The sequence below is a fragment of the Nipponia nippon genome, unplaced genomic scaffold (assembly GCF_047370975.1).
Source record: "Nipponia nippon isolate SJK-2023a ecotype South Korea unplaced genomic scaffold, ASM4737097v1 scaffold_8, whole genome shotgun sequence".
NCBI lineage: Eukaryota > Metazoa > Chordata > Aves > Pelecaniformes > Threskiornithidae > Nipponia > Nipponia nippon.
The window spans coordinates 19,679,845-19,706,624 of NW_028262402.1; the positions used below are offsets into that span (position 1 = coordinate 19,679,845).

Sequence of the window (26,780 nt, forward strand, 5' to 3'; positions counted from 1 at the left end):
ATCTTTCATTAGGGTTCAATAAAAATATACAGGTCTAATAAAAAAAAGGCTTTTAACCTAATGTGCATTTGCTCTGGAGTATGAAAGTTTTGCAGCAAAACTCCTGTCTTTGATATTTGTCTTGGTTTTTTACTAAAACCCCAGAAATGTTTTAATTATTTTTTTTCTCAAAAAACCTTTGAGTCTGTAAAAGTAATTACAATTTTTTATAAACTTTATTTGCAAACTTCTTAGTCAGGCTTCAACGAGCTTAGCTTCATGTTCAAAAGACAATATTTTGAAGTTATTAGGACAAAAAGTTGTCTTTGGTCTATTTCTAAGGTCCCAAATGCTAGCCAGGCAAAATAATTTCTTAGCTTCAACCCCACAACATATATGTAATTTGTGTTCAAGACTGAGCCACAGCAACATTTCTTTAACTAGCAATATCTTCATGATATGGTAGAATCTTTTGCCATTAAATACAACAACTAGCTAAAAGGAGACAGTGAACAAAGTAGCAGGCATAGCTATTCATGGAAAACTATTCTAGGCTTGTTATTATGGAGTGGCTCCCTTTTTGGATGAGGAGGGCAGGACAGTGGGGCAGCATGGATGTAACTTCAGAAAATAATTATTCTTAAATAACATCTTTCTTTATTCCAGAATATAATCTCCAAAGAAGGGATTTATCTGGACCAAATGGAGCAGAACAGCTGATATAAATAGCAAGCCTAGCTAACTTTTGCTGGAAGCTCTAAGAGTCTCTTCTGGTTTCAGCTGAGATACAGTTAACTTTCTTCCTAGTAGCTGGTATGGTGCTGTGTTTTGGATATAGTTTGAGAATAATGTTGACAATGCACTAATGTTTTAGTTGTTGCTTAGGGTTTACACTAAGTCAAGGACTTTTCAGCTTCCCATGCTCTGCCAGGTGCACAAGAAGCCAGGAGGAAGCATAGGAAGGACAGCTGACCCACACTGGCCGAAGGGCTATTCCATACCATATGACATCATGCTCAGTATATAAGTTGGGGGGAGTTTGCCAGGAGGCAGTGATTGCTGCTTGGGGACTGGCTGGGCATCAGTTGGTGGGTGGTGAGCAATTGCATCGTGCATCACTTGCTTTGTATATTCTATTATTATTATTTTAAATTATTTTATTTCAATTATTAAATTGTTCTTATTTCAACCCACAAGTCTTCTCACTTTTACTCTTCCGACTCTCTCCCTCATCCCACCGGGGAGGGAGTGAGCGAGTGGCTATGTGGTGCTTAGTTGCTGGCTAGGGTAAAACCACAACAGAGTCCTGGAGGACTTGGCCTGCATGATATCCACAGGCTGACCTTGTCGGTGGTGTTTTACAAGATATGGCGTCAAATCAAGGCTTCTTCAATTTCCTCCTTGTTTCCACTGTACTTTCTGTGCCCTACTATAAGCCATGCATGTGGGAATGTGCTATTTCTCATGGCCAATAGTTTCATAATTTTTCTGGGACACAGAGCTAATCATTGGAAGACAAATGAAACTCAGAATTTAAGTATATATATCTTCTATCTGGCTCCTATGTTGTAGGAAACTGACCCTCAGAAATTTTGCCTGAGAGGCTTGGGTATGGTAAGATAGTGCTCTAGATGATTCAGGGTGTTTTAACTGGAGTTTTGAGGCTCCTTCTCAATAGATTGTTCTGCCAGTGATCCGTTTTTATCAGATCTCTGAATTCAGGATTCAGTTTTATTGCAGTTTTGCTTTGTCCTGAGGACACTGTCATGAATCACAGCTCTGATAGTTGCTATGCTGCTAGTTTACAACATAGAATTATGACATAAGAGAAGCCCCAACTAGAAGACCTTCCTAGCTTAAAGAACTTCTCTGTTTCAGAGTAAAGGGGGAATAGGACAGAAAGCATAGATAATAAGCTTTTCTCTCTTTAGAGATCATTCTGAAAATGCTGATATTGGTAGTTTTATTCCTAATGTAGACAAAGCCATATTTATCATAAAATGGACAGCAACCAATTATTCTGCTGGGAGCATTCAATTTACTTTGATGAAGCTACACTGACATACTAGTCAAAAATCTGTTTTATTATGGACTTAGTAAATGAGAGCACAATTAGTGATCTAAATAAAAAGGAAATTATAGAGAATGCATTACCAGTAAGCTGAAAATGTCAAAAGGTTTGTGCAAATACTTGCTCTTGATGACATTAAGAAACACATACAGCAATCTAAGCCAATTTTCTTTTATGTTAATAGTGGAAAAATGTCCCAGCCCATGGCAAAAGTCAGTATGGAGTGTCACTGATCTGCAATTAAAAACATGTATCAAATAGTTTAACAGAAAATGCATAAAATGCATTTCTGCATAGACTTAAAAATGGAAGGCTGTATGTAGAAGACAACATATTTCAGAAAGCCTCAGTGCTGTTTTTTCATAATTGTTCCTTGTGTACTAAAATTAATTACAGTTTTAGGAAATGAAATACTCATATTGCTGTAAAAGAGAATGTGCATTGAACAATGGAAGTATGACATGCAGTCTTCATTGTTTTAGTACAATGTATTTAGTGTGCCACAAAATACATGGTGCAGCTTAAGCAATGTGTTTCTTGTACTTGGCAACTGAGATGAATGCTTATATTTACTGTGGAATACCAGTAGGCATTGCTATTGCTTTGTTAACTAGTGCAGTAGGGATTTGCTCACTGTACTGAATCTCACCTGCTTAAATGTCTGCGCTATAGTTCTACTGGCAGTAGAACATGGCAGTGTCATGGTGTGGTTATAGATGTCATACAGCAAATGTGTAGTCTGCATTAAACAGTTGTTAGTTGTACATATGTTGCATAAGTTCCCTTGCACCCTGATCTAAAAAGCAAAGAGGCATCTGCAAATATGTAAGGATACAATTAGCTCACACAAAACCAGGCATGGCTACTAGAGGGCCCACAGTCCTTTAGACACCTACTATGCAAAACAGAGCACCTTGTACTGGTAATAGCTTTTCACTTTGTAGCAATGTAACAGCCTTTGTCCTGGTAAAAGGAGTGGTCAGGTCATAAGGTTAAAACTTCGCACTATCCATTGAAATTGTTCTTTTCACACAACGAAATTTCATTCTCTGTGTGACTAAGTTTAATATTATTTGTTTGTACAACATGCAGGAAAGAGGGAGTTTCCAGCTCTTTGTGTACATTTCATGCCATCACAAGAAATCTGCATCTAGAGAGCATGTTCCTTATTTCACCTATGCTGGGATTCAGGTCAAACGAATGGCACCACGGCAGGAAAGAATCAGTCTGGCATATCAGCATTGCCTATGTCAATGCCTGATAATTCATTTGAATATATAGCTTGTTTGGAATCACAATGTTTCTCAGTGTGATACTGACTTTGTCTACAGAAAACTCTGATGTAAGAGGCCCATAATGACAGCAGACAGTTTAGGACCTGCACTTAATCTGGCATATTTGTCTGTAGCAGGACCTGTGCCATGGTTGGTCCATATTATAATGATCTTCTTGGAGTAGAAACTCCCACCTATTTTGTGATATGCATCCTTTACAAACAATTATCTTCTTAACAACTTTTTTGTCCTCTTGGAGAAACATGTTTCTTTCAGGTAAACCCAGGATGATGGGAGGTACAGCTTATAGACAAAGCACTGAGCTGAAGAGCAAAACATGTTTGTGTACTGGCTCCACAATGAGACCTCAGTTTTTCTCAGTCTGAGCTTTTACATGTACAAAACATGGAGAATCACCCTGCTGTCCTTTACTATATAGTGTTGTAAGAAAGGTACAGGGGAAGTGAGATAAGAATGTCTGGACTTAAAATATCGTTACCAGCTAACCTGCTTTGTGATCTTAGGAAGTGCATTTATCTGTGTTTCTGTTTTAGTTTTTCAGTGTTCTCCACACACTCTGTTAGTTCTCCAGGGCAGGCTTTCACTCCTATTGTGCATAAAAAGAGTCCTTTGGACATTGCAAGTTCTATCATGCCAGGAATACAAAGTCATTTGGCAAACCTTTACATTGTTTTCCTGCTGGCACTTCTGAGCTGTCTTCTATGCTTCCTACAAGATGTATATGCAAAAAATTTTCCTCTATGCTAAAAGACTCAGAGAGCATCAGGGTAAAGTGGAATTCAACTGCTTGACTGCATTCCTGGGAAAGGACTGAAAGTGACAGGGTGTCTGCCCAGAAGCAGGTCTTGTTTGAATTATTTCTGACTGCTCATGAGAAAGGCTTCTCACCAATACATTAATGGCTACAGTGTCACAAATATGCTATGGTTTGATGGTTGGTGTGCTGGCAGCCAACTGTATTGAACATTTAAACTTTGTGAGGAACAGGACTGTGGTTTGCACCTAGACTTCAGGAAAGTGGAGAATAAGGAAACTGCAGTGAGAGAAAGTGATGCAAAGCAACTTTCTTATTACTTATTCTAAATGGAGTTCCTTGAAGTCTCCAATCTATACCTTTATGATCAATGCTACAGCACTGACCTCACAGAGATGTACGGCAGTTAGGGTGGGTGCAATAAAAACACTGATGACAGCACTCAGGTATGTCCACATGCATCCTATTTTTAATTTTTTTCTGTAGCCTAATATGTGGTCTATATAATGTTGATAGCAAATCCATTGGAAGATTTTTTTCCTATCCCCTCTCCCTTCCTCTTATAAATGCATGATACATTGCATACTAACAAAGTCTGCCCTTCGCTTGCTAATTTGCAAGGAATGGTGCGATTGTGTTCAGCACAAAACATTCTCCTAACTTTAGGAGAGAGACAGTTCAGAACAAAATGTGTATTTGGCTGTCCTTGGTGAGGTGAAGTGTCAGTATCTCAGCATATCTCTCAGCAGGAGCTCATTTTCATCATTTCAAATAACTGGAAAGCCTAATTTCTCATTGCCTCTCATTCAGTGAGCCATTTACATCCCAGGGTATGAATATCAATGCCTCTAAATGGTGATGTTTCCACACCCTCTCTGCAGAAGTGCACGTGAGTTACAGCACATGTGCTCAACAGACTGGCCTTCACGAAGCTGTTATGTACTTTAACAAGAAGGAATTAATGATATGAATCTCGACCTGTGGATAGTTCCCACAAACTTTTCCTTCACCTTGTTTAAATACCTGACCTTTTGTATTTCATCACAACACTGTTGCCCAAGCAAGTCAGTTTTCTCCTGACTGTATTTCTGTACAAAGTCATATGCGAGGACATGTTTAGAGCTGACTAACCCCTACTGTTACTTGCTTGTTTTGGGGGAACACTTTTTCTTGAGGTTTAGACTGAACAAAAGCGTATCTTCATCTGGACAAGAAATTGAGATCACGCCATATATGAATCTGTTCACCTTTGCACTCTTTTATTGGTGGAAGAGACCTCTGGCTGCTGCTGAAGAAGCACCTCAATGTGCCTTAGTTCCACCCTCAGTTCTTAATTTGTGCAAGGGATTTCTTGAATCTGCCTCTCACCTGAACTGCAGCATAGAGTTCCACGAGGTTTCATTGAAACACTTACATGAATTGACACGTGAAATTGATGTGAAGCCACATGAAGAGCTTTGCTGAATTTCTAGATCTGACAAAACAATGAAAGCACAGAGGGAGATGCTCCTTTCTGAGAGGGATGTAAATGTCTCCTATGGTTAGCAGGGTGCTGGACTGAGATGAAAGAGATAATAGCGAACAAAATCACAATGGCAAGCAGTCATTGAACTGCAGGGGGAAGTGATTAAAGCCAGTAAGGAACTGATTATGTAGATAATGGGCAGTCCTTAAATATTTACAGCATTGCTTTATAATAAGCTGTTATAAGGACTCGAATAAACCACTACAAAAAGGAGGTATATTTCTGAAGGCAGTTTTCATTTTTTAATAAAAGTGTATTTCTGTAGTATGAAGTTAAAAAGTCCGATTCACACTGTCTTGCCAAGAATTCTATTGATTTGTGTTACCTGAGGTATTGCCCTTTTGCATCACGAAGCCATTGAGCAACACAGTGAATTTACTTACATTTCACCCTAACAAAAGAATGAAAGCTAGTGTAAAACCTTCCCCATCCTCTTAGGCCTTGCTTGCCTCACTTTAATTAGCTAACCTTTATCAGGTGCTATGCAAACTTACTCTGGTTGGTTGATGAATATCCTTCTTGCAGAGAAGTATATATGTGCCACTAATGGCAGCAAAATCAGTGACTCTTACAGTGATGTAAGAGGGGCAGCACAAAAGTTTATTGTATCATCAGCATAAATTCATGTCCCCCTTACATGAGTAGAACTTTGCCCTGCTGAAAAGATCTAGACATATAAATAATTACAGTTAAGAACTCAAAGGATGTTTTGCACAGGTTAAGGAGAATAATGTGAAAATCACATGCTCACTTAAATCACCAACATTGTGTGTATCATCATCATAAAAACAGGATGCACCCCAGCAGTATGAATCAAAGTCAGTGAAGTGGAATCAAAGCCAGGCAGTGGGGAAAGCCTTCTTGTCATCATAGTGTAAAAGAAGCTCAAACCAGAACTTTCATCATGCTGGAAGTAAACATTAGATGTGAGACCAAACTAGCCCTTCTCATGTTCAACACTGCTGTATTTTATAATATAAATAGTGTTCAGTGACAGGTTGTTTCTTTACGGCATCAAAGCTTTGACAAAGAGCAAATGTGAGATTTTAGCTTGTAACTTCAGTAGCAAAGAACAACCCAGAAGGAGAGTGAAGAGGTTCTATTTTCTCTTACAGACTGCTTTTCTTCTGAGCTTGGGGAAACTTGCTTGTAGGGCATCGTCTTTAGAAGTGGGCCATGTTTTCACCCCAAACTTTTCTTCTGTGACAGGTAGAAACTCTGTGACACCAGCACATGTAGCAAATATTTTAAACTTTCCAAACACTCTTTTCATGACATTCAATTAATCATGCCATATCTTTCCCGCAGAGACACCATTAAAATTAACAGCAAGGCTGAAAATGAAGCTAAACCAGAAACAAAAGTAAAAAGGAGGGCTTTCTGTTGATTTTAATAGGTTTTGAATCAGGGACTGTTGTTTAGAAATTAGGACATTTGCTCCTATGTTGAAAAATAGCTGAGGAAAAATTGTGCGAATGGTGGCAGACAACTCTTTCTTAAACCTCTGAAAACTGTAGTTCATTAATTCTAACGAGGCTTCTCTATGCATCATAAGAAGGTGAGAACTTAACTCTAGAGTTAAGAGTCCAAGCATAAAATGGGAATGGAAAATGTAAGACACAGAAGCAGAGACTCATGGAAAACAGTTCCGTTAAGTCTTTCTTACAATTTTGCTGACCTAGACTTACAGTTTTCTCAAAGTGCCTATTCTTGGAGTCTTGAGATGAAAAGAAAAAACTTCAGCTGTTGTTTAACAGAAAGTTTATGAATGTTTCAGAATGCGGTCAAAAGGCTTGAGAGCATCAGCAATAACACCTGGTTATCTGACCTGCAAATAAATCCACCTACTGTACTTATTTTTGTTGTAACTTATGACTTTAAAGTCTGTCTCACAGTTTGTGGGTGGTACATGACCCATTGATTCCTAAAAGCTTGGGGTTGAAAATATTGCAAAAAGTATCTTTGGATTAGTGTTTCAATATTAATCTGAAGTTTGTACAGTTGCTTTTGGACACTGTGCCTAAAAAACTTGTGAGAGTGGGTGTTGCCAGAAAACATCCAGAACTTCCAGATTTTAGCATGTCTGAAATTCCACAAACAAGACACCTTAGCTTATCTGTCCTTTTGTCTTCCATGTTTTTTGAAAGAAAAGGTGAATTATGTTGCTCGAAGATGGGAAATATCCATGAAGCAAAAGATTCTTTCATTAAAGAGTTGTTCCTTGCTGTTCATTTTCTGCTAGAATATTTATTCCAGTTTAAATTTTTGTAATCAGCACGGGTAAAAAAGATCAGTGAAAATGTTATTTGCAGTTCACAGAAAAGTGTTCAGCTTAGGATTTTTTCTCAAAACACATTAGTCGGGTTTTACCCAACCCTAATCATTAGTTTTTACAACTGGGAAGGTGGTCTGAATAAGAAATACATGTTCGAAAGCGCTAAGTAGGAGAAGTAGCTTAAAGAAGGATTGTTACAAGCTCTCCCTGTTTGGCAGTGACCTTTGAGAATTTAGGAAGGATCCAGCATAATATTAGTTTTAGAAAACAAGCTCTAGAATCCACCTGGAAAATTACAGTAGGTCAGAAAGGTGTTGAAGTTGTAAATAAGGAAAATGTGAAAAAGCAAGATTTGATTAAGAATAAACCACCCGGCTTCTTCAAAGCAAGCCAGAGGGTCAGATTTTGTGAGAGCTTCTCAAGATTAGGTGCCTGGAGTAAAATGCCAAAGGTGGGATGTTACAGGACAAGGTGCAAAAAAGTTTGAAAATGACAGTTAAAAATGACATTAAAGGGAAAGTCATGCAGCATAGCCAAAGGAGACTTTTTTCTTGTGAGATTTTCACCACGGCAGCATGGCCAATACTCTGCTTTGAAGGGCATCCCATCCAATCATTTGTCTTTAGAATGGCACTCCAAAGCAACTTTTGGTGACTAACTCTTTGTGAGTACATGCATTCAAATGTGAAAGACCTCTGAATGAAATCCAAGAGATGTAAAATAATGAGCCAGAGAAGAATGCCAAGGAGGTGTGTATGCGCTGCTGTACTGTGGACAAAGGCAATGTGATCTGTCATGCAGTTAAAAACAACACAAGAAAAAAAGCATGACAGTTTAGATAATTGGAGTGTGGTATAAATCAGACCAGTGGAGGTATGGCAGCACTCTATAGAACTACACGTACTTTGTCCTGGGAGCTCATACCTGCCCAGTTGAATGCCTCTGTAAGTCTGGAGAGCTCATAAAATCAGCTGTGTCCCAACAGACCCGGGAACACCTTGTCAAATTTAAATCAGCATAGTTCATCAAACCCCATTGCACTGCTGGAACAGCACAGACAGGCAGCTGAAGACAGAGCAGCTGAAGAAGCTAGATAAGCCCTCTAGCCATCGAGTTCAGCTATCCTTTCAGGCCCTGTTGTGAGGGAGAAAGGATATGTGGATCTGCCTAGTTACTGTGCATGCTTTGGCAGGGAAAGCCCGTTTCACCAGAGCTTTTCTGCAAGTGACATGAATATCACCTAGCTGTTTTACCATGAATCAACTGCCCATGCATAATTATCCCTTCCAGAGGGGAAGCACACTCTCAGTATAGGGATCCCTGCTCCTAGTTTTTTATCGTTTTATAGTGAAAACTGCCGTTGATAGGAAAGTGCATTCATGCCACCATCAATAGGGGGCAGCCTTTGCTAACTGCATCTGTCCTCACAGTACAGTACTACGTCTGCGTTTTTGGGGTGTATCTTCATGCCGACAAAGTTCTTGTCATGTGGGCTTCTCATTTGTTTGCTAAGCTGTGGATTTTTGTCAAAGCTGTTCAGGACAGATACCATTTGTGGACTGAGCTAGACTAGCATGGCCCAGGTAAGCTTCCCAGGCAGTACTGTGATGGGGTTGGCAGCAGTTGAGAGTTACCTAAATAATATGATATGTAATCAGGGCTGCTTCAATCACACATAAGCCACTACACTAACACCAGTAAGAACCAGATCTCCTATAGAAGTTCTCATAAACTTTGATTTTCTTCAGTCAGATTAAACAAATCCCAATTAGGTATAAATCTTCCATCTGATGATCTTACAGGAGTGTTTCAGATTACAATGGCAGGTCTAGGCCAGCAGTGAAAACTGGATCTATTATTAGGCCAGATATCAGCTCTACTCATTCAAAATTCTTTTCCTTTAATTGCACATAATAATTTTCCCCTTTATTTGTTGTTAGAATGCTGACCTTGTATTTCTATTACATAAGTTTCAGATTTCAGTAAGAATCCAGTTGTGAGAGGTATAAAATAAAACTTCATCCAAGGACTTTTGAAACATGTTAAAAAGTTTCTATTGCCTTCAGAGTACCAGACTCTCAATTTTTCTAAGGATCCAGGTCACAGTTTTATTAATGCAGGCTAAAATTCAGCTCCATGAGGCACAGAGGTCAGTTCCAGCTTATTAGAAATCAGTTTGGGTTTACCAGCTTTTCCACTGAGATCATATTCTCAGTGAGAGCGGGTCAGAAAAAGCTCATGGAACTTTTAATGAATGTAAATGGGGAAACATCCCAGCACTACGTTTCATCAGGTATCTGTGTCTCTTTGGGTTTTTTAACTTAAGGAGAGCAAACTATGAAGTAGGAAGAATGATGTATCATCAGAAGCAATGAATCTTTAGGCAACTACTATAAAAAATAATAAACAACCTCCACCTTGCCCTCACAGCTCTGCAAAGAATGATAAAATTTGTTACCTTTGTATAGCATTCAGATACCCCTACAGTTAATAACATAGCACCTTGAGAAAGTGCAGAAATGATCTAGCTGGATGCAAGTGAACAGATCTAGGTCTTTGCTACATCCACAATTGTGTTCAACCATAATCCGTAGTCTCAGGTTTGCAATTTACCACTTTCTTTTTCCCAAGACACTGCTATTGTTAGAAAACTTTTTCAGTGAGAGATCAGTACTTTTCCAACTGGGAATGGGGCATATGGCAGTCATTTCAACTTGCATTAAGAAATGACTGACAGACATGTTTTATTTTTTTGTTTTAATGACATAAAATGCAATACAGCAATGCCTTAGGCAGGGCAAGGAAAGCACACAGGCACTTTCTCATTTCTGGACGATAAGTATGGTCCATTATGTCTGTCCAATGAAAAGTAAGTCATGCTGATGCTGGACTTCAACAGAAGATCTCTGATTTAGATCATCTCATTTTCATTTTCTGTCCTATGTCATATTAAGCAGCCAGTCTAATTGGCTGTAAAACAGACAGTATAGGTGCAAATGCATGCACCTGTGTCTTTACTAAGGAAAGAAAAGATATGTATTCATCTGGATGAGATTCAGACTAATATTATGACATTGAGAATAAAATATTCTGAAAATCACTGGGGGCCAAATGGTAGTATTCTATTAAATGTATGAAAGCTGGGAAAGAATTTAACTTCCAGGTAAAATTAGTCCTGTTGTATTAGTTGACTTCTATCAACCATCTTCATTTAAATGCCCCTCTCCTTCCCCATAGACCAGCTATGAGTAAAGGGCTCAGGAAGCACAAGGCTGATTATTTGAATGAATAGCATTTTCACAGATCCTCTAGCAATAGCAGCTGAATGTCTTGTTTACAGAGTGTTTTCAAAAAGAGCTATACTCTGAACCTTACATGCTATGAACTGCATGCAACAATGTTAGGGCACTAAGAGAGGTGGTAGGAACAAAGAGTGAAAATAGAATCACCACCACTGACTCAGCACCTAATTCTACTCAGAAGAGCTTTAGCATAGCTTTTGATCTGTCTTTTCCAGTATGGCTTCTGCACAGATTAAAGCTGAGCCTTGGTATGTGGGCTTTGGATTTAAACAATGATTATGCATTTTGCAGAATGGGACATAGAATCATAGAATCATAGCATGGCTATGTCTCTCCTCGTCTTTTATATAAGCCCCCTTTAAGTATTGGAATATGGATATGGATATGAAGATATGATATGAGGTCTGAAGAAGAGTAATTTGTTTGACTGATTGCCTTATTTTGTGTATTATTGTTGAAAACTTTTGAGAAATTCCATGCAACTGCTCACATCATATTTCCTGTCTCCCAAATAGCACTGGTGAGAATTAATGCTCTGTATTGGCTGAAAGGGAGCCTACCTGACATTCAAAGTCTACTGAACAGTTTTGATTGGATATTTGAAATAATATGGCATGTTCTAACATAAAGATAAATGTTTTTAATCCAAGAATGACTGAGTGGATGCATTTATATGCATTTATATGGATTCCTAGTAGGAATTGTTACATTCCTGGATTATTTGCTTTTTTGCAGGTATTTTTATTCTGTTTTTTTTCTGAGTACTTCTAAAAGTTGGGATTTTCACTAGATTTTTTTAATTATTTCTGGAGGGATGAATATGCAGATAATTTATTTAAATCCACTTAGAATATTTTAGAATATTCTGAATATTCTGTTTCATTTTGCCTTGTACCCCTTTTACAATCAAAGGAACCTATCCTCCTAGTTCATAATTTCCTGCATGCTTCTGTCTCTGTCTGCCTAACAAGGTTCACTAATGGACCAATACCATATCTGCAGCATGCACGTGAACTTTCTGTGATTAAATAATTTCAGTTACCCAGATGCAAGATGTGTAAACCAGGCATGCTGCCTTGCTCTTTAGAGAAAGGGAGACCCATTGTTATAGCAATCAAGTTAAAGACTTTTATTCCAAACCCACTTTGTTTCCTGATGAATGAAATGGACAGGGTATGTAGCTGCCATGTTTTATGATTTATTTGACCAGTAATAATCTTTTCTAAGATAATAAAAATCTGCTTGCTTTCATCCAAATGCAAGAAGTTTTTTTGCTGAAGAGATTTCCAATTTGCTTGTTTATCTTTTTTATTATCTTTTATTTATGGTAACTTTCATGAGGGTCTGCACATTACAGTCCGAGAAGCTGTGTACAATATCCATTCACAGACAAGGATTGGCGAATCAATTAGAGCTGTCGCTCAGGAAAGCACTGTCTTCCTGGTCATACATGATCTCCCCAGTTCTGTAGCTCCTCATAGAGCTTCTGCTGCAATAACCAGAATATTGGTATGTTTGAAAAGCATTGAATTACAGTCATTAGGCAGCTTGTCTAAAAATCAAGGAGATATTTGTTGCCTTTCTTCTCCCTTCCTGATAAAGGAACATGTGTCTTCAACCCTGGAAGCATCACAGTGCTTAGTGTGTGTTTTTAAGAGTTAGTTACCCAAAGCGCTCCTTATTAAAGCCTCAGAGATGTCATGGAGAGAAATGCTTACCCAGCTAAGATCAAGGTCCATCCAGTACAGTGCCAACAGTGTCCAAAAACAGACAGTAAAATGAGTGTTACGTAGGAAGAGATCTGTAGCAGTATTGTTCCTGTTCTGTCTTTCCAGTCTCCAGCAGTTCAGGGATTCTGTATACCAGAAGTGGTATATAAGTACCTAGTGGACCTGAAAGAATTTTTGCTCCATAGATTTATCTGGTCTTTTTTTTTTTTTTTTTTTTTTAAATCACTTAAACCCAACAAAGACAGAGAAACATGCTCCATGGGCAAAATGACACAGACTCAGTGCATTTGCTCCAAGATCTCTGCAAAGAACCCCTTTCTGCAAAACAAGGCCTTTACCTTGCAGGGAAGTGTGTGTAGGGTTAGTGCACAAATCCTCTCCTCAACAGAAAATGAAAAGAAAAAGCATGGGTAGTGCTTGACTCTGGTGACCCTTCTGGAGCTCCTGGGCCAAGAAGTTCCTAAAGTGCTTTTGCCTAGAACTTCCTACTTATTGTCCAAACAAGGAGTCACCTGAACAGGTCACCTATGACAAGTTTTATCCCAAGAAGATTTTTTTTCTGTAAGGAGTGGTGTCACCAAGACAAATGACATGGTCCTTTTAAGGAATAGGCTGTATTCATCCCGACAGGAAGATCATTGTACATCGAGGAGCTAGTGATTCACAATATAGTTAACCTGAATATGCCCAGGCCTGTGCTGTGCTGCACTGTGCTGTGCTGTGCTGCATATACAGCGTGGTCCTCAGACTGTGTAAATCACTTGGCTGCAGGATGAACTCAGCCAGCTTATATTAACAGCATAGCTTGCAGGCAGCTCCCAGTTGATACTAATAATATATCTTCCGTATGGCCTTGTCTTTACCAGTGCAGACAGAAGTTTGCAAGTGAACTTTGTTTCTGTTTTCACTGTAGAGATGATAGAGCTGTTTCCTTGCAAGAAACACCTACAATTGCTTGAAAGACCAAAAAGGGACAATGTCTGCAATGGACTATGATGTCTGCATGGCATGCTGCACATTGGAGACTACCTAATCATGAGAGCAAACAATTTGCAAACTGAGCAGTCACTAAACTGAAAATGATAACATTTTCTGACTTGGGCTGTATCTTCACTACAGTCTGCCAAAATCAGTGAAGATGTAACAGATGCAAAGCTCTGGGCAGGAAAAGCCAAACTGCTTCAGGAACACCTTGAATAAGGAAACCAAAACTAAGATTACCATGATCTTTTCCTTTTGAATGCAAGAATTTACATGTCTTAAATACAAACTGTGGCTTTTTAGGATTTCAGCTATTTTAACTGCTTTGGAAAGGTCACATCCCATATATGTTTTCCATCAATCATAGAAATTTCAGGCAGAAAATAATATGCAGAAGAGGCTCTTGTCATGCATCAGGTTTTTTGCCAGTGAGAAGCTGAATGAAGACAGTGCTTGAACAGCCTTAGAGTGATTCCTAAACACTTCACACAGTTCTGTCATTGCTTGCAGTTGATTTTGATTTTCACCACGGCCAGACAAGGGAAGCCTATTTCAGTCCTTCTGTTTGTAGTAACGGTAATATACTGATCATAGAGCATAGTGCACGGTGAATACACTTTTTCTGAAAGGAATGATAGCTGCAGAACAATAACTGAAGAAGAAAAATAGTGTCAAAGAGGAGGTAAGAATCTATATGTCCTGGAGGTTGTGCTGCTCCTGGGGAACATGGAGTTGTAGTCTCCTCAAATTGATGCTAAAACCTTTTAAACGGAGGCCTCCCTGCTTTGGTATTTGTGCATTCTAGCTGTGTTGCCACAGCTGATCAGACCAGGGCAGGGGTGGGAGGAACTGCATAAATCAATATTTTTTGCACATATAAACGGTCACCTTTTGAAAAAAACATCACCTTTTGAAAAAGACATCAGCAGAAAAAGTGTGAGCTGAGAGAAGCAATTAAGGGAAGGGAGTTACTGATTTGTCCAAGAAAACATGAGGAGGTTTTTTCTTTAGTGCCCATTAAATCTCTGTGGAAAAAAGATAGCAAATAGACCAGTAAATTAGAACTCAGCTAAGCCTACAAAGAAAGCATAAGAACTACCAGCTAAAAATTTGGGGTCTTAGTTTGGAAGAAAACGGAGACACTGATGGTCGGGTCAAGTCTTTCTCTGAAGCATTCCACTGTGTTTCTAAAGATTCTATATGTGTGTGTGTATAGCAGTGAATACAGGAAAGGTGAAACAAGATGCATTTTCCTTACTCTCATCACCACACACCTTTCAGCACCCAGTTCAAAAACATTTTTCTCTAGGTCACAAAGACAGGGCTCAGAATTCACTCTTGGTTTCTGCCTGGAACTTCTTTCCTGCACAAGTGTGCCTTAGTCCTGCCGAAAGCAGTATTCTGGCCAAATATCATCCCAGACAATAGCAGTTCTTCAGAAGACTTCCCTGTACCTTTCGGTCTTTGGAGTGGAGGGTTTTTTTAAGGTTTTGGGCCTGTGTCTGTGTAAGAATTGTGTACTGTCACTTCAGAGTGCAGCATGCCTTTCTTACCACCATCACCAGGGAAGGATGGGATTTATACATAGCTCCCAGCATTCTCAGCATACCGTCATTTCTCTACTATAACTCTCACCACTTACAGATTCTTTGGAAAATTTGGAAAATATAATGCAGGGTGGGAATGAGTCTCTTTGCAAGTTTGCAAGAAGAATGTGAGATCCTGATATCCCTGCGCTGATGACTTACCCAACTTGGACCAGCATGCAGCAAGAATGATTCTCTTGGCTGCTTGCCTTTCTCCTGAAATAATGCATGTTGTCCTAACACAATCATAGCAGCCTCTGAAGAGCAGGTGGCAGTATGCACATGCTCACGCATGGTATCGAACCACACAGTACCAAATTTTGATTATAGAATGACAACATGTGTATAACAGAAATCATGTCTTATTTTACCTTATTTTTCCATCGAAACAAATTTAAGCACAAAAAATGTGCTATTTGTTGTTCTCTGATGGCTGTGATAAACAAGACTTTCCAAGTCGGATGATGTAATTGAAGATACCAATCTAAGGAAGAATGTGGGGAAGCAAAAATAAAACAAGTGTTCTCTGTCACCCTGGCAAACTAATGCAGCTTTGAAAAATTACAATAACAAAAAGAAGTAACATTTTTCAGATGTTCTTTGGAAGAGATCTCTGCATATCAGACCTTCCTGGGATTTGTCATGTTGTAAAAACTGAAAAGTTTGGTTATTTATGTACTAGTTTTCTTGCTTAAAGGTTCTCATTTAATCAGATCTGAACTGAACATAATCCACCTTCAGAAGCCAGGGCATAAACTTAACAGGTTGAGAGAACACAACTTCAGGAACAGTTCTCTGCTATCACATTGGCCACATCAATCTCTCTGTGGCTTTGTCATACCAGATTTGATATTAGACTTTCTTGACAATTTGTCACATTTCCGGTACCTTTCAAAGCATGTACACCTCCACGTTCATCTGTTAATTGCATGTGGAGTAATTCTGCAAAGGGTAATGCAGAGTAACTTAACAAAAAGGCCAAATTACCAAAATGATCAACATTTGATTCTATTTTGCAATTAACTTTATGTAAAAGTAGAGTGGTCCAAATAGTATCCCCACAGTTATCTGACTGGTTTAAATCTGTTGCTACAAAAACCCAAAATTATTTCAAAAATGCTACACCGAATGGACCAGCAATATGTTTTCAATAACCAAATTTTGATGCAATTTTGTTTGACTTTTTAAAAATACTTTCAAAAATCGTTACCTTAGTAAGATTGCATCTGATTGCATCTGATTTGATTTTGCTGTGAATGAAATTACTCTAATCTATCTAACTATGTGTACTCATGTTTTGATGCAGTTGTGATTCTGAAAACTATAGGAAATCGGTTTCACTTGAGAATCTCCAGGTATTTTTCAGTGCTATGTCTAGAGGCTTGGCAAAGAACAAAGTCAGAGAATTGGTGTTATAGGGAGAACTGGCTGAAAAAGGTCTGTAAAAACAATGAACTGTCATCTCTTAAAGTAACTAACCCAAAAAGAAAGACAGTCTGTAGAAACTGATTTGGGTTCTGGACCTGACTTCAGATTCAGGAGCAATGTATCATTGCACCACAACTAACGCCACCAGATATCATCCCTGTGGTTTTGTGGTAGTTCCATTTTTACAGAGTTTGTAATCAAACACTGCACCACAAATAAAAATTTACCCTAGAACATAACAAAGCAAAGCTGTAAGTGTGGGAAGATAAACAGGAACTAGGGGGCACAAATTGACCCGAGGACATAAACTAAGCTGGGCAAAGGAGAAGTAAGGAAAACTCAGCTTATCGTGTATTTAATTAATAAGGATTAGGGCTTTACTAATTTTCTTACTGATATGTGTTGTTATATCCTCTCTCCTATTATTTCATATTTTCATAATAGCGCTTTCAAGTTGCCGTCAACAAATCTGCCCCAAAATCAAAACATATCTGGAAAGACATTAACACAGTGTGAGAGTATGTCTACTGGTGTAACTGATGCAACCTATTTGGATTAGGTTGCATCCTTAAAATCTGATTTTATTTCAGGAAATTTCTTTTTTGTAGGCCTGAATCTATGTTATTTTTCAAGTCTATATCCAGACACAGTCTTTTTTCCTAGTTTTAATTGTTGTAGACTGTCATATGGATTAGTGTTTAAGTAAGTTGAAGGAAAACCAGGCAATAGTCTGTATTTTTTAACTTCAGGGATGAATAGTAAGGTACACTCCTCAAAATGTCTGCGCACATGTCTACATGAATATTCATTCAGTAACAGGAGGCTAGAAAACAATCTGGAGTCGATAGATAAGCTCATCTGGAGTCTATAGATAAGCTCATCTGGAGAACATATACTCCAAAGCTTGCTCTCAGTGCAACAGTAACTCTCCATAAATTTCTTGTTTCTTATCTGCTGAATGGGGTTAACATTTCCTCATTAGCAGAAGCAAAATCCTTCTCACAGATGTACCATCCAGAAGAGCTTAGTGCTCCAGATTCTGCTGTCTCTTGTGTGATCCAGAATAACTATGCCATTAGATGATACCAGTGTGATTTGTTTTGTTGCTCTCGTAATCTCCAGCCTTTCATCCCGTATTTATAGTCCGGGCTGTTCTGTCTAGAGGGACTTAGTGTGGGACCCCAAGATTTTCAGCCAGGTAGGACAGTGGTTATTCTGGAAAGCGGCTGTTCTTGCTCAACACTAAAGTGTCTCTACTCAGCTCTGGCAGTGCTGAAGGATAGAAAAATAAACAACTGTTTGGGGAAGGAGAGGATTAATAGTGCCTCTGACCTTAGTCACTTAGTGGCTCAGATTTCTAGGCTCTTCCTGCAGTTAGTGGAAAGAGACAGGCATCTCCAGAGGGAAATCATTGTGTCTTAAGGTATTATTTGGTCCTAACAGGGATACCATTGACTGGGAAACTAGCTTAGTGGAGGTGCTTACCTCTTGCTTAAAGCTGAGTGACAAGAACTCAATCCTGAATGCTTGTGCAGTCTGCACAAGGGGGATCATGACCAGTGTCCTACAACTACAGAAACAGCACAGCATAAATAAGTTTCTGATTCTGCAGACTGGCACTGCTAAGATCTTAATGGGAATGTCATTTATTGAAAGGACGCTGCCATATCATCCTACAATACTGGTTTTGTTGATTTATATTCTGAGCATTGAAAAACTTGTTAATTTTGATTCATTGCCAGCATTCTGCCTGACGTAACTTTAAATGACGTTGATTGCTGTAAAGTTGTTCAACACTGCAGGAGTAGCCTGTGGGTCCCTCCATTAGAAAGACCCTCACTATCAAGTACCTACAGTTTCTCTCTTTGGTCTCACTTAATCTCCCCTCTTCTCCCAACATGGGCTGTTCTCCAAACTATGACTGGACAGGGCCTCCTCAGAGAGGCCCTCTGTATTTTATGCACTTTATTTCAGTTTCTCCTGCCATCTGTTTTCCTGTGGCATCATAACAATACTTCATGGGGCAGAAAAAGCAAAGAGGAAATTCTAGCCAGCGTCATCATAAGAAAACTGGAGCAGGTCAACCTAACTTTATTTGGTGGGAGACCACCATAAGAACTTGTGTTTTCAATTATTTATTTTTAAATTTGAAAAACAGATGCTAAATGTTAATCTCTGCAAGTCTTCAAACCATAGGAGAGGAGAGGCAAGGCAAAGTGAGGTGAGGGAACCAGCACTTCCAAATTTAACATGGTACCAGCATGCACTTGACTGGAAGAAGTACTTAAGTTATTTATTTAAGGAAAAACAGTTTTTAACAAAGGTGAATTTCCTAAAAGAGCCAGTCAAGTGCACACACTCACTGTCCTTACTACTGTACGTGTCTTAAAACGAACAGAGTTGGAGAAACTTGTGCCTCCAGTGCAGTCTCTGTATGCAAGTCTTAAATAGGCCTCCCATGTGAAGGCCCTGAGACTTGTGGAAGAAATATGCTACATAAGAGCAAGGGATTTGCTATCTTTTCCTATTCTCATTTCCTGGAACTGTAGGACAAAACCCAGTCATGCCTAAAATTGCAAGGGGCAGAGTGGCCACTGCATTACTAACTAAATTGTAAGTATGGAAAGTATTTAGGAATGTGCACCCTACACCTTCTCTGAACTAGTTTTGCTACAGCACCTCCTCCAAGCTCAAGAGGAGTCCAACCCAATGAGCAGGAAGTCAGGCAAAGTTGCCAGGATGCCTGCATGGGTGAAAAAAAGGGCTCCTGGGAAAATTCAAAACGAAAAAGGAAGCATACAGCTTGTGGAAGCTGGGACAGACAATGTGGGAGGAATACAGAGACACTGAGCATACAGAGATGCAGTTAGAAAAGCAAAAGCACACCTGTAATTGAATCTGGCCAGGCATGTCAAAGGAAAACAACTCTGTTCGGCATTTCTACTGTCAACAAAGATGCTGTTCACAAAAGGACTTCTTGCTGCACTTTTATATAAAGGAAAGGACATGCAGGTGGTGTAATCCTTGTATCAAATGGAAGCTGCCTGCAGGCTCCTATGCTACAATCAGCCAGATAAATTTTACCTGCAGCCAAGAGATATGCACAGAACAAGACAGGCCTGAAGGTCAAGAAATACATTCTACATAGTGCAGCATAGTGTTGTAGAAGTCATTTTTAGCTCAAATAAGGAGCCAAAGGCCTGCTGAAGCCTTAGACTGCAAGCTGTGAACTTTCACCTAGATACGCTGACCGTATGCTGAACTCTTACCTAGCTACATGAAGGAAAGCCCTGAAACTGGTGCAAACCAGGAAGATAAGGTAGCCAAAAACATCAGCAGAAGCTGCAACTATTCAAGATAAGAAAAAGAATGTCCTGCCCGGAGACTGCGAAAGGATCCAATGAGGAACAAGAAGACCCCAGACCCAAATATTACTATTGGACCTAACCGTCTCATGAGGGGAGGGGAACTTAGACTGTAAGGGTACAATTGCCCAGGGATTTCTTTGTTCAGCATCCCTCTCCAGAGGCACCCAGCTCCAGCTGCTCTTCACCACTCAATAAATTTGCCTGGCGTGCATCATGTCGGAGACTCTGCTTCGAGGAAACCTAGGGTTGAGTCTGAGGGGAGAGGAAGCATCCGAGGGTGAGTGTGTCTGTGAGCAAGGAGTCGAAAAGGGGCACCCGTCAGCTCAATGGAGCTGCCTGCTGTGAAGGGACTACAGTCCTAGCAGTTAAAGTCTCTGGTGGTGTGTGTGTGACTCCCTGAATGGTATGTGAATGCTCGGGTAGCTGCTGCTCCCTTAACAATAGCACAGGCTAGTATCTACTCAGGATAGCTGTTTTGTGGCTCATTAGTTCTATATATATATATAACTATAATCTTCTGGTCAGGATCACTACAGTGGCCCGTGCCATATTCCTAGATAAGCCTTGAATGTACATAAGCACACAGCTGTAGAATAGGATCTGAGTTGTAGAATAGAATCAGGAATGTGAGCATAATGAATTAGACATGACTGACATTTACCACTTCCATTTTTAATCTAAATTTCTACCTGCTCTTATCACTTGTTTCTCAGATGCCTGGTCAGATGCCAGAATGGTGGTGTGTTTTATAAAATTAAAAAAAAAAATAATTCTTGCCCTAATTACCTAATATTCTATGTCTGGATAACATAGTGGAAAACCTATCTATGGAACAAGAAAATATAGAAGGTGAAAGTTAGTATAGCAACAAAACCTTGTGAATATCTGACAAAGCCCAAGTAACTTGTTCTTCCTGAAATAATACAAAAGCCAGGAAACAAGCCAAAGAGAGTGAGTTTCCCTGGCAACAAAAAACATGGGAAAATTCTTAGTTCAGCTCCTGCATTCCTACTCTCAAGTTTCCGTTCATTTCATGGTATTTTGCACGCCAGCTTTCCTGGGAAACCCAGAAACCTGGTACAACCTTATCAGAAACACTGGAGTCAGTCAACAGTTGTGTGAGCCACTCACCGTATTTGTGCCATGGAGAAGTGTAAGAGCCAACAGGACAGGTTGTGGTAGTGCTTGTGATCTTCCCCTAGCTTCAACCTTTTCCTTTACTACAGACATGAATCTGACTTTAGGTAAGAAAGACAATCAGAAGCCTGAATAGAAGATACATTACGGAAAAGCACAGGTGAAAGTCCACTCCAGGATAGTATCAAAAGAGCAGTTTTCTTGCCCAGTACACCTTGTTGTGGTGAAATTTTCTTATCACTGCTTGGACCCTTAGTATATAGCAGACTGAGCAGTCAACTGAGCAAGCAAATTCTCCTGCAGAGGCATGTACTACAGCCTTTCCTGGATCACAAAAACTTTGGGATTATTTAGTTAATATATTTTGAGGGCCAGGAAATCAGCTCCCAAACATTGTCAGTCATAAATGAGAGTCTCAGTTTTTACAGAACTCAACTCACACTGCAGGGTTTAACTCACAACCTAGCACCTCCCACTGAGAACAACGGAGACTCCTCCTCCCTCTCCCATCCTAAGGAGAAAAAAATGGCATACAGTAATTGCCAGGATTTTTAAAATCTGGATGTCAGTGTCTCTTTGGGTTATGGTTTTATTTTTATTGCAATTGCATGAGTAAAAGAGAAGATACTGTTCTACATAACAAGACCTAGTGAGGAATGGAAGACCTATAATACCAATGAATTTATATTACAGGGATAAATTATTTATTAATTTTTCCCTATTTTCATTCTGTTTATTCCATGTCCATGTTACAAGAAGGATAAAACCAGAGCTTATTCATATGGATAAGGATATTAACCAGTATACCAGATAACCAGTACAACATACATATCCAGGTGAGAAGCAGGCTACTTTCAGTTTTTCAGCCTGCTTTCAGATCCCCTAACCTGTAGGTCATTTAAGATCACTCATTTAAAAACACCTTCTTCTAGCAAGTCTGTGGCACACTCCTCTGCTCGAGCTTGCCTCTTCTGCTTCACAGTGGTTTTGCAATTCTGCATCACTTGCATAGTATAGTACAAAAAGACAAATAATCAAGAATCAGAGGAAAAAGCACAGATGCCCACAAAGGCACATTTTTCTCCTGTCTGCCTGGTAGATTTTGCACTCTGTGTGCTTTAGCACATCACAGTGGTGGTTATGCCTTTCAGACTCTGCCTGTGTTTCACACTGATGTCTTGTCATGGCTTGTCCAACTACAACTCCTAGCAGCCTTCATATGGCTTCACAGCTTTTCATAGGCATTGAGCTAGAGATGGTTGCTGATTCCCACTTTTAATCCCCACTCAGTCTGTCTGTGCTGGGACAGAGACCCCAGACAACTATTTGATATTAACTCCACAGAGCTCCTGCGTGATGGCACTCTACTCATGAATACTCTGCTGTGATTTAGTGTATGGCCTGGAGGCAGAATTATACTGAGTATTATCAGTGATTAGACAAGAGAGGTGCAGAGATCCTCCTGTGTCTGCTTTGTACAGAAGCAGTGTATATATAGACTGTCTGCCTCTTTTCTTCCATGGCTCTTCCCTCATCTTCTTCTGAGCAGTTGCATTTGAAGACAAAATAATGATGCAGAAGTTATGGAAACACACTATCTAGACAGCAAACTGAGTAACATAGCAGAGTTTGGCTTTCAGATGCTCTGTCCAAGGAAGAAAATTGGAGTATGCCATATCTGCTGAGACCTGTGGCTCCTTTTCAAGTTTCAATTCTGTTGAGACATTCCAGCACTGCAAACCTGGTCTGTGTAATTATTCTCAGCCCTGGAACTGAATCCTGCTTTGTCTGTGGAAGCAGAAGGTGTGGTACGTCAGGCTGGCCAATGACATTCCTGCTAGCTGAGGCTCTCTTCCTTGATCTGTACTTCTACAGCCATCAGATGCATCAGTCAAAAGCTATGGACATGTATCCCCTTTGTTCACTGATACAGACTGTATACTGCATAAGGAGCAAGTATCAGACAGATCATATGGCAGTTTCAACTTATGGGGTTCTGATCTTGTAATCTTCTCAGTGTTGTCCCTGCCCCTGTTTTCTCCTCCTTGCTTCAGATATGTGCACAGTTATTTGTGCAGCTGCATGAAGAACTGAATTTGGGAACTTATGTAGCTGAAGGAAAGAAACAATGCAAAAGAATAGCTTTTTAAAAATACCAGATTGGTGCAACAGGGCAAAGACACAAACAGCTCTACAAGCTCAGCCTAGGAAGTGGTCTGGTGCAGCACAGGGATAGGAGCTGGCAGCCAGGAAGGGAATGCCTCAGGTTGCATAAGCCCAAGCAACTAGGGCAGCCTACTACTTCTCAAGTTAAAATGTTGTTGCTTGCGCAGTTAAGCACTAGAGATCATTCCTGCTCTGCCCAAGCAACACAGGTATTTCCAAAGAGATGAGAAACATCTTAGTTGTGACATATTCCAGAGCACATGAAAACACAGAGATTATTATGTTTGGATGTCGGGAGGTGTGGGCATGCCTGCAGTCATTACAGGAGACAGACTGCCTGTGACACCTGTCCCACTCTGCAAGGAAGATGCTTTCAGTGAGAAGTGCAGTGTGAGATGGAAAATATCAGGGGAGACAAACCCTTGCAGAAAGTGAGTGAGGGGAGCCAGTGAATGGCCCAGCTGAACTCTGTTCAATGGCCCTACATGCTGGCAAGCTGGTTGATCTAGGTTTAACAAGGTTAAATGTGTTTTCTTTCATTCCTTCTGCTTATTTTAAATGTGGTAAACAAATTCTTTTATTCGTGCTTCACCTTAGGGTGGCTAAATTAACAGGGATTTTTTAAGTAACGGGAAAACTCCTGACTTTTTCTTAGAACAATGTGTGGTGAATCTGAAAATCAAGGTACTTTGACAGGTTCACCTGCACCCAGCCTCCCAAGTCTTTACTGCCAGAGTGCACAGGACTACACAGGCCCAGTTGGTTTTGCTGTGGTTAGAAAAGAAAGAGTGTCTTCTATGGATCAGACATAAGGCAGAAAATTCTGGCTTATAATAATGTAGTAGAAATACATCAGAACAACAACATCCTGAAATAGTCTGTGATTATTAAATAGTCACAGGATGTTAACACTCACCACTCATCTACAGGGATTGTTTCTCCTTCTCTCCAACTTGTCAGTGTCACCGTTAATAGGATCTTTGGGGACAGGTTGGGGGTGGGCAGCAGGATAGGAACAGCAGGAGAGCAGGACATTTGTATTTACTCTCTCAGAAAGAAAACGCTGTGTGCAGGCAGTTGAGATTTTCTTAGCTCCACAGCAGGAGCAGAATCAGCAGACCTCTGGCAAAAGAACTGCGCAACACTTGGTGCTACAGACCCCACACAAGGTAGTGACTCTTGTCTTCCTATGATAGTGGAAGTAAGTAGCACAGTAACATCAGAAAAAGGGGAACAGGGAATCAAAGAGTGAGATTAAAGAAAGGAACATAGCCACTATTTCAGTGAAAGAAAACATCATAAAAGAAAGAGAACCGAATGGGAAACGGAGGTGTCTGAGAACAGTGTCGCACAGCTTGATCTGGTCTTCCAAGTGAGACTGGGAGATGCAAGAGGTAGATAGGTTTCCTTGGGATTACTTCCACTAACTCTAAGCTGTTGACAGACAGTCAGTGAAACCAGAGATGCAGTAGTGTGATTCCTGGGAGGTGATACCATGAAAGCAGCTTATTTACATGTGAATATTTTTCTTTCTATTTTGAGAGAGCTGTGGTTACAAAGAATAGCAGAGCTCTGAACCATTACTGTGTAAAGGCATTATCTTAAATGACCAAGCGTGTGCTTGGACGTTCCCTTTCATCTACTTTGTGATTGTTGTTCACATGACAGCAGAATGAAAATGAATTGTTTTATGTCTTCGTGTAACATCTATACAGTGTTGTGAAATTTTGCCTGTAATCTTGCCTACAGACAGACAATTAGACTCATTTAAGTTCATTTGCCATTCCCTATCCCCTGGAGGGTAGCTTGCTTGTGGAGAGGTATTCAGTGTGTTCATAGACCTCTAAGACCTTTTTAGGAAGGATTGATTGTCAAACCAGTCAGAGTCAGCATAAAATAATCCTGTGAAATCAGGGAGACCCTGAAGAGGCAGAAGAGGGTAGGCACAATAAATGGTTGGAGAAAGTCAGAAGGTGCATATCTGAAAAATTGAGAGATTCAGCTGCCCTCCTTGTGTTTCTGATTGCTTGGCTTTGCTATGCTTGTTGAAAAAGTAATTTACTTTTTTCCACTATTCATAAAAAAAAAGAACTAATAATTTTAATGAAACATTTTTTCTAAGATTCAGAATAGTTTTCAAATATCTTGGATTTGGTTGGTTGAGGAGTTTTTTGGTGTCTTTTGCCTTTTCCTACTAACAATTATTCAGGGAAAGGAGTGGGAAGGAAGAGGTAAGTAGAGTTAAGGAATTCTGAGCAGACGGTACAAAGTTGGAAAGGTTCTGACTGAGTGTAATGAAACACTTTTTTCTATGAGAACAATCAAGTATTGAAAAAGGTTGCCAAGAGAGGTTGTATCATCTTTATTCTTGCAGAATTGGAAGACGCATCTGGATAAAGCCCTGAGCAACCTGATGTGACTTCATAGCTGAATCTGCTTTGATCAGGAGGCTGATTTAATAACCTGAAGTCCTTTTCAACCTCAGCCGTAATCTAAAAGAAGCAGTACTCCATGAAACCAATGAGAGCAGTTGTTGGGTAAATACCCATGAAGTCTTGAGACATGATGTCATTTTGAAGAAGAGGACAGAGACCCTAGGGCTGACAGTCAAATAAGGAAGGAAGAGCTGAAAGTCAGAAAGTTTTGCTCCAGGGTAGAAGGTGAAGTCAACCAAAGTGAGGTTGAGATAAGGAAGAGCAAAGTGCTTTGTCAGGCAGGACTATAAAACAAAGTGGATTAGATGTGGGAAAGGACAATTGCATCATGTTTCAAAATCATAAATATTTCTTGGGCACTTTACTGTCTATAAAAGTCATTTTTGGACACAGCATTCTGGCAGATTTCAAATGAAGGAGTATCTCTTATGAAATACGTAATCTATGATTCATATCTTCACACTGGCTGACTTCAGGTTAAGCTCCAGCCCAGAAGACAATGCCATTAACTGAGTATTGATCCTCACTTCCACAGACACGTACTTCACAAAACAAGATTTGCAAGCAAGTGTTGCTCAGGAGAGCAAAAATAGTGTAAATAGCCCTACATGATTCTATGATTTACAGTGAAACTTTGGGAATGTCATAAGAAGAAAATTTTAGTTAGGATGCAACGGGTATTTCTAAGCCCATACCTTACCATTTTTTAATTTTTTTTATGTCAAAAGCAAACGGAAATTTTTACAGT

General features: G+C 39.7%; 1 protein-coding gene across 1 annotated transcript in view; it reads left to right on the plus strand.

The window, feature by feature from the left end:
* Positions 1-26,066, plus strand: part of SHB (SH2 domain containing adaptor protein B) — a 138,071-nt gene extending 112,005 nt beyond the window's left edge. The window contains exon 6 of the mRNA XM_087741678.1: positions 25,972-26,066. Coding sequence (XP_087597804.1) covers positions 25,972-26,002 — 31 coding nt within the window. The 3' untranslated portion in view covers positions 26,003-26,066. The remainder of the gene's footprint in view (positions 1-25,971) is intronic.
* The last annotated feature ends 714 nt before the right edge of the window (positions 26,067-26,780 follow it).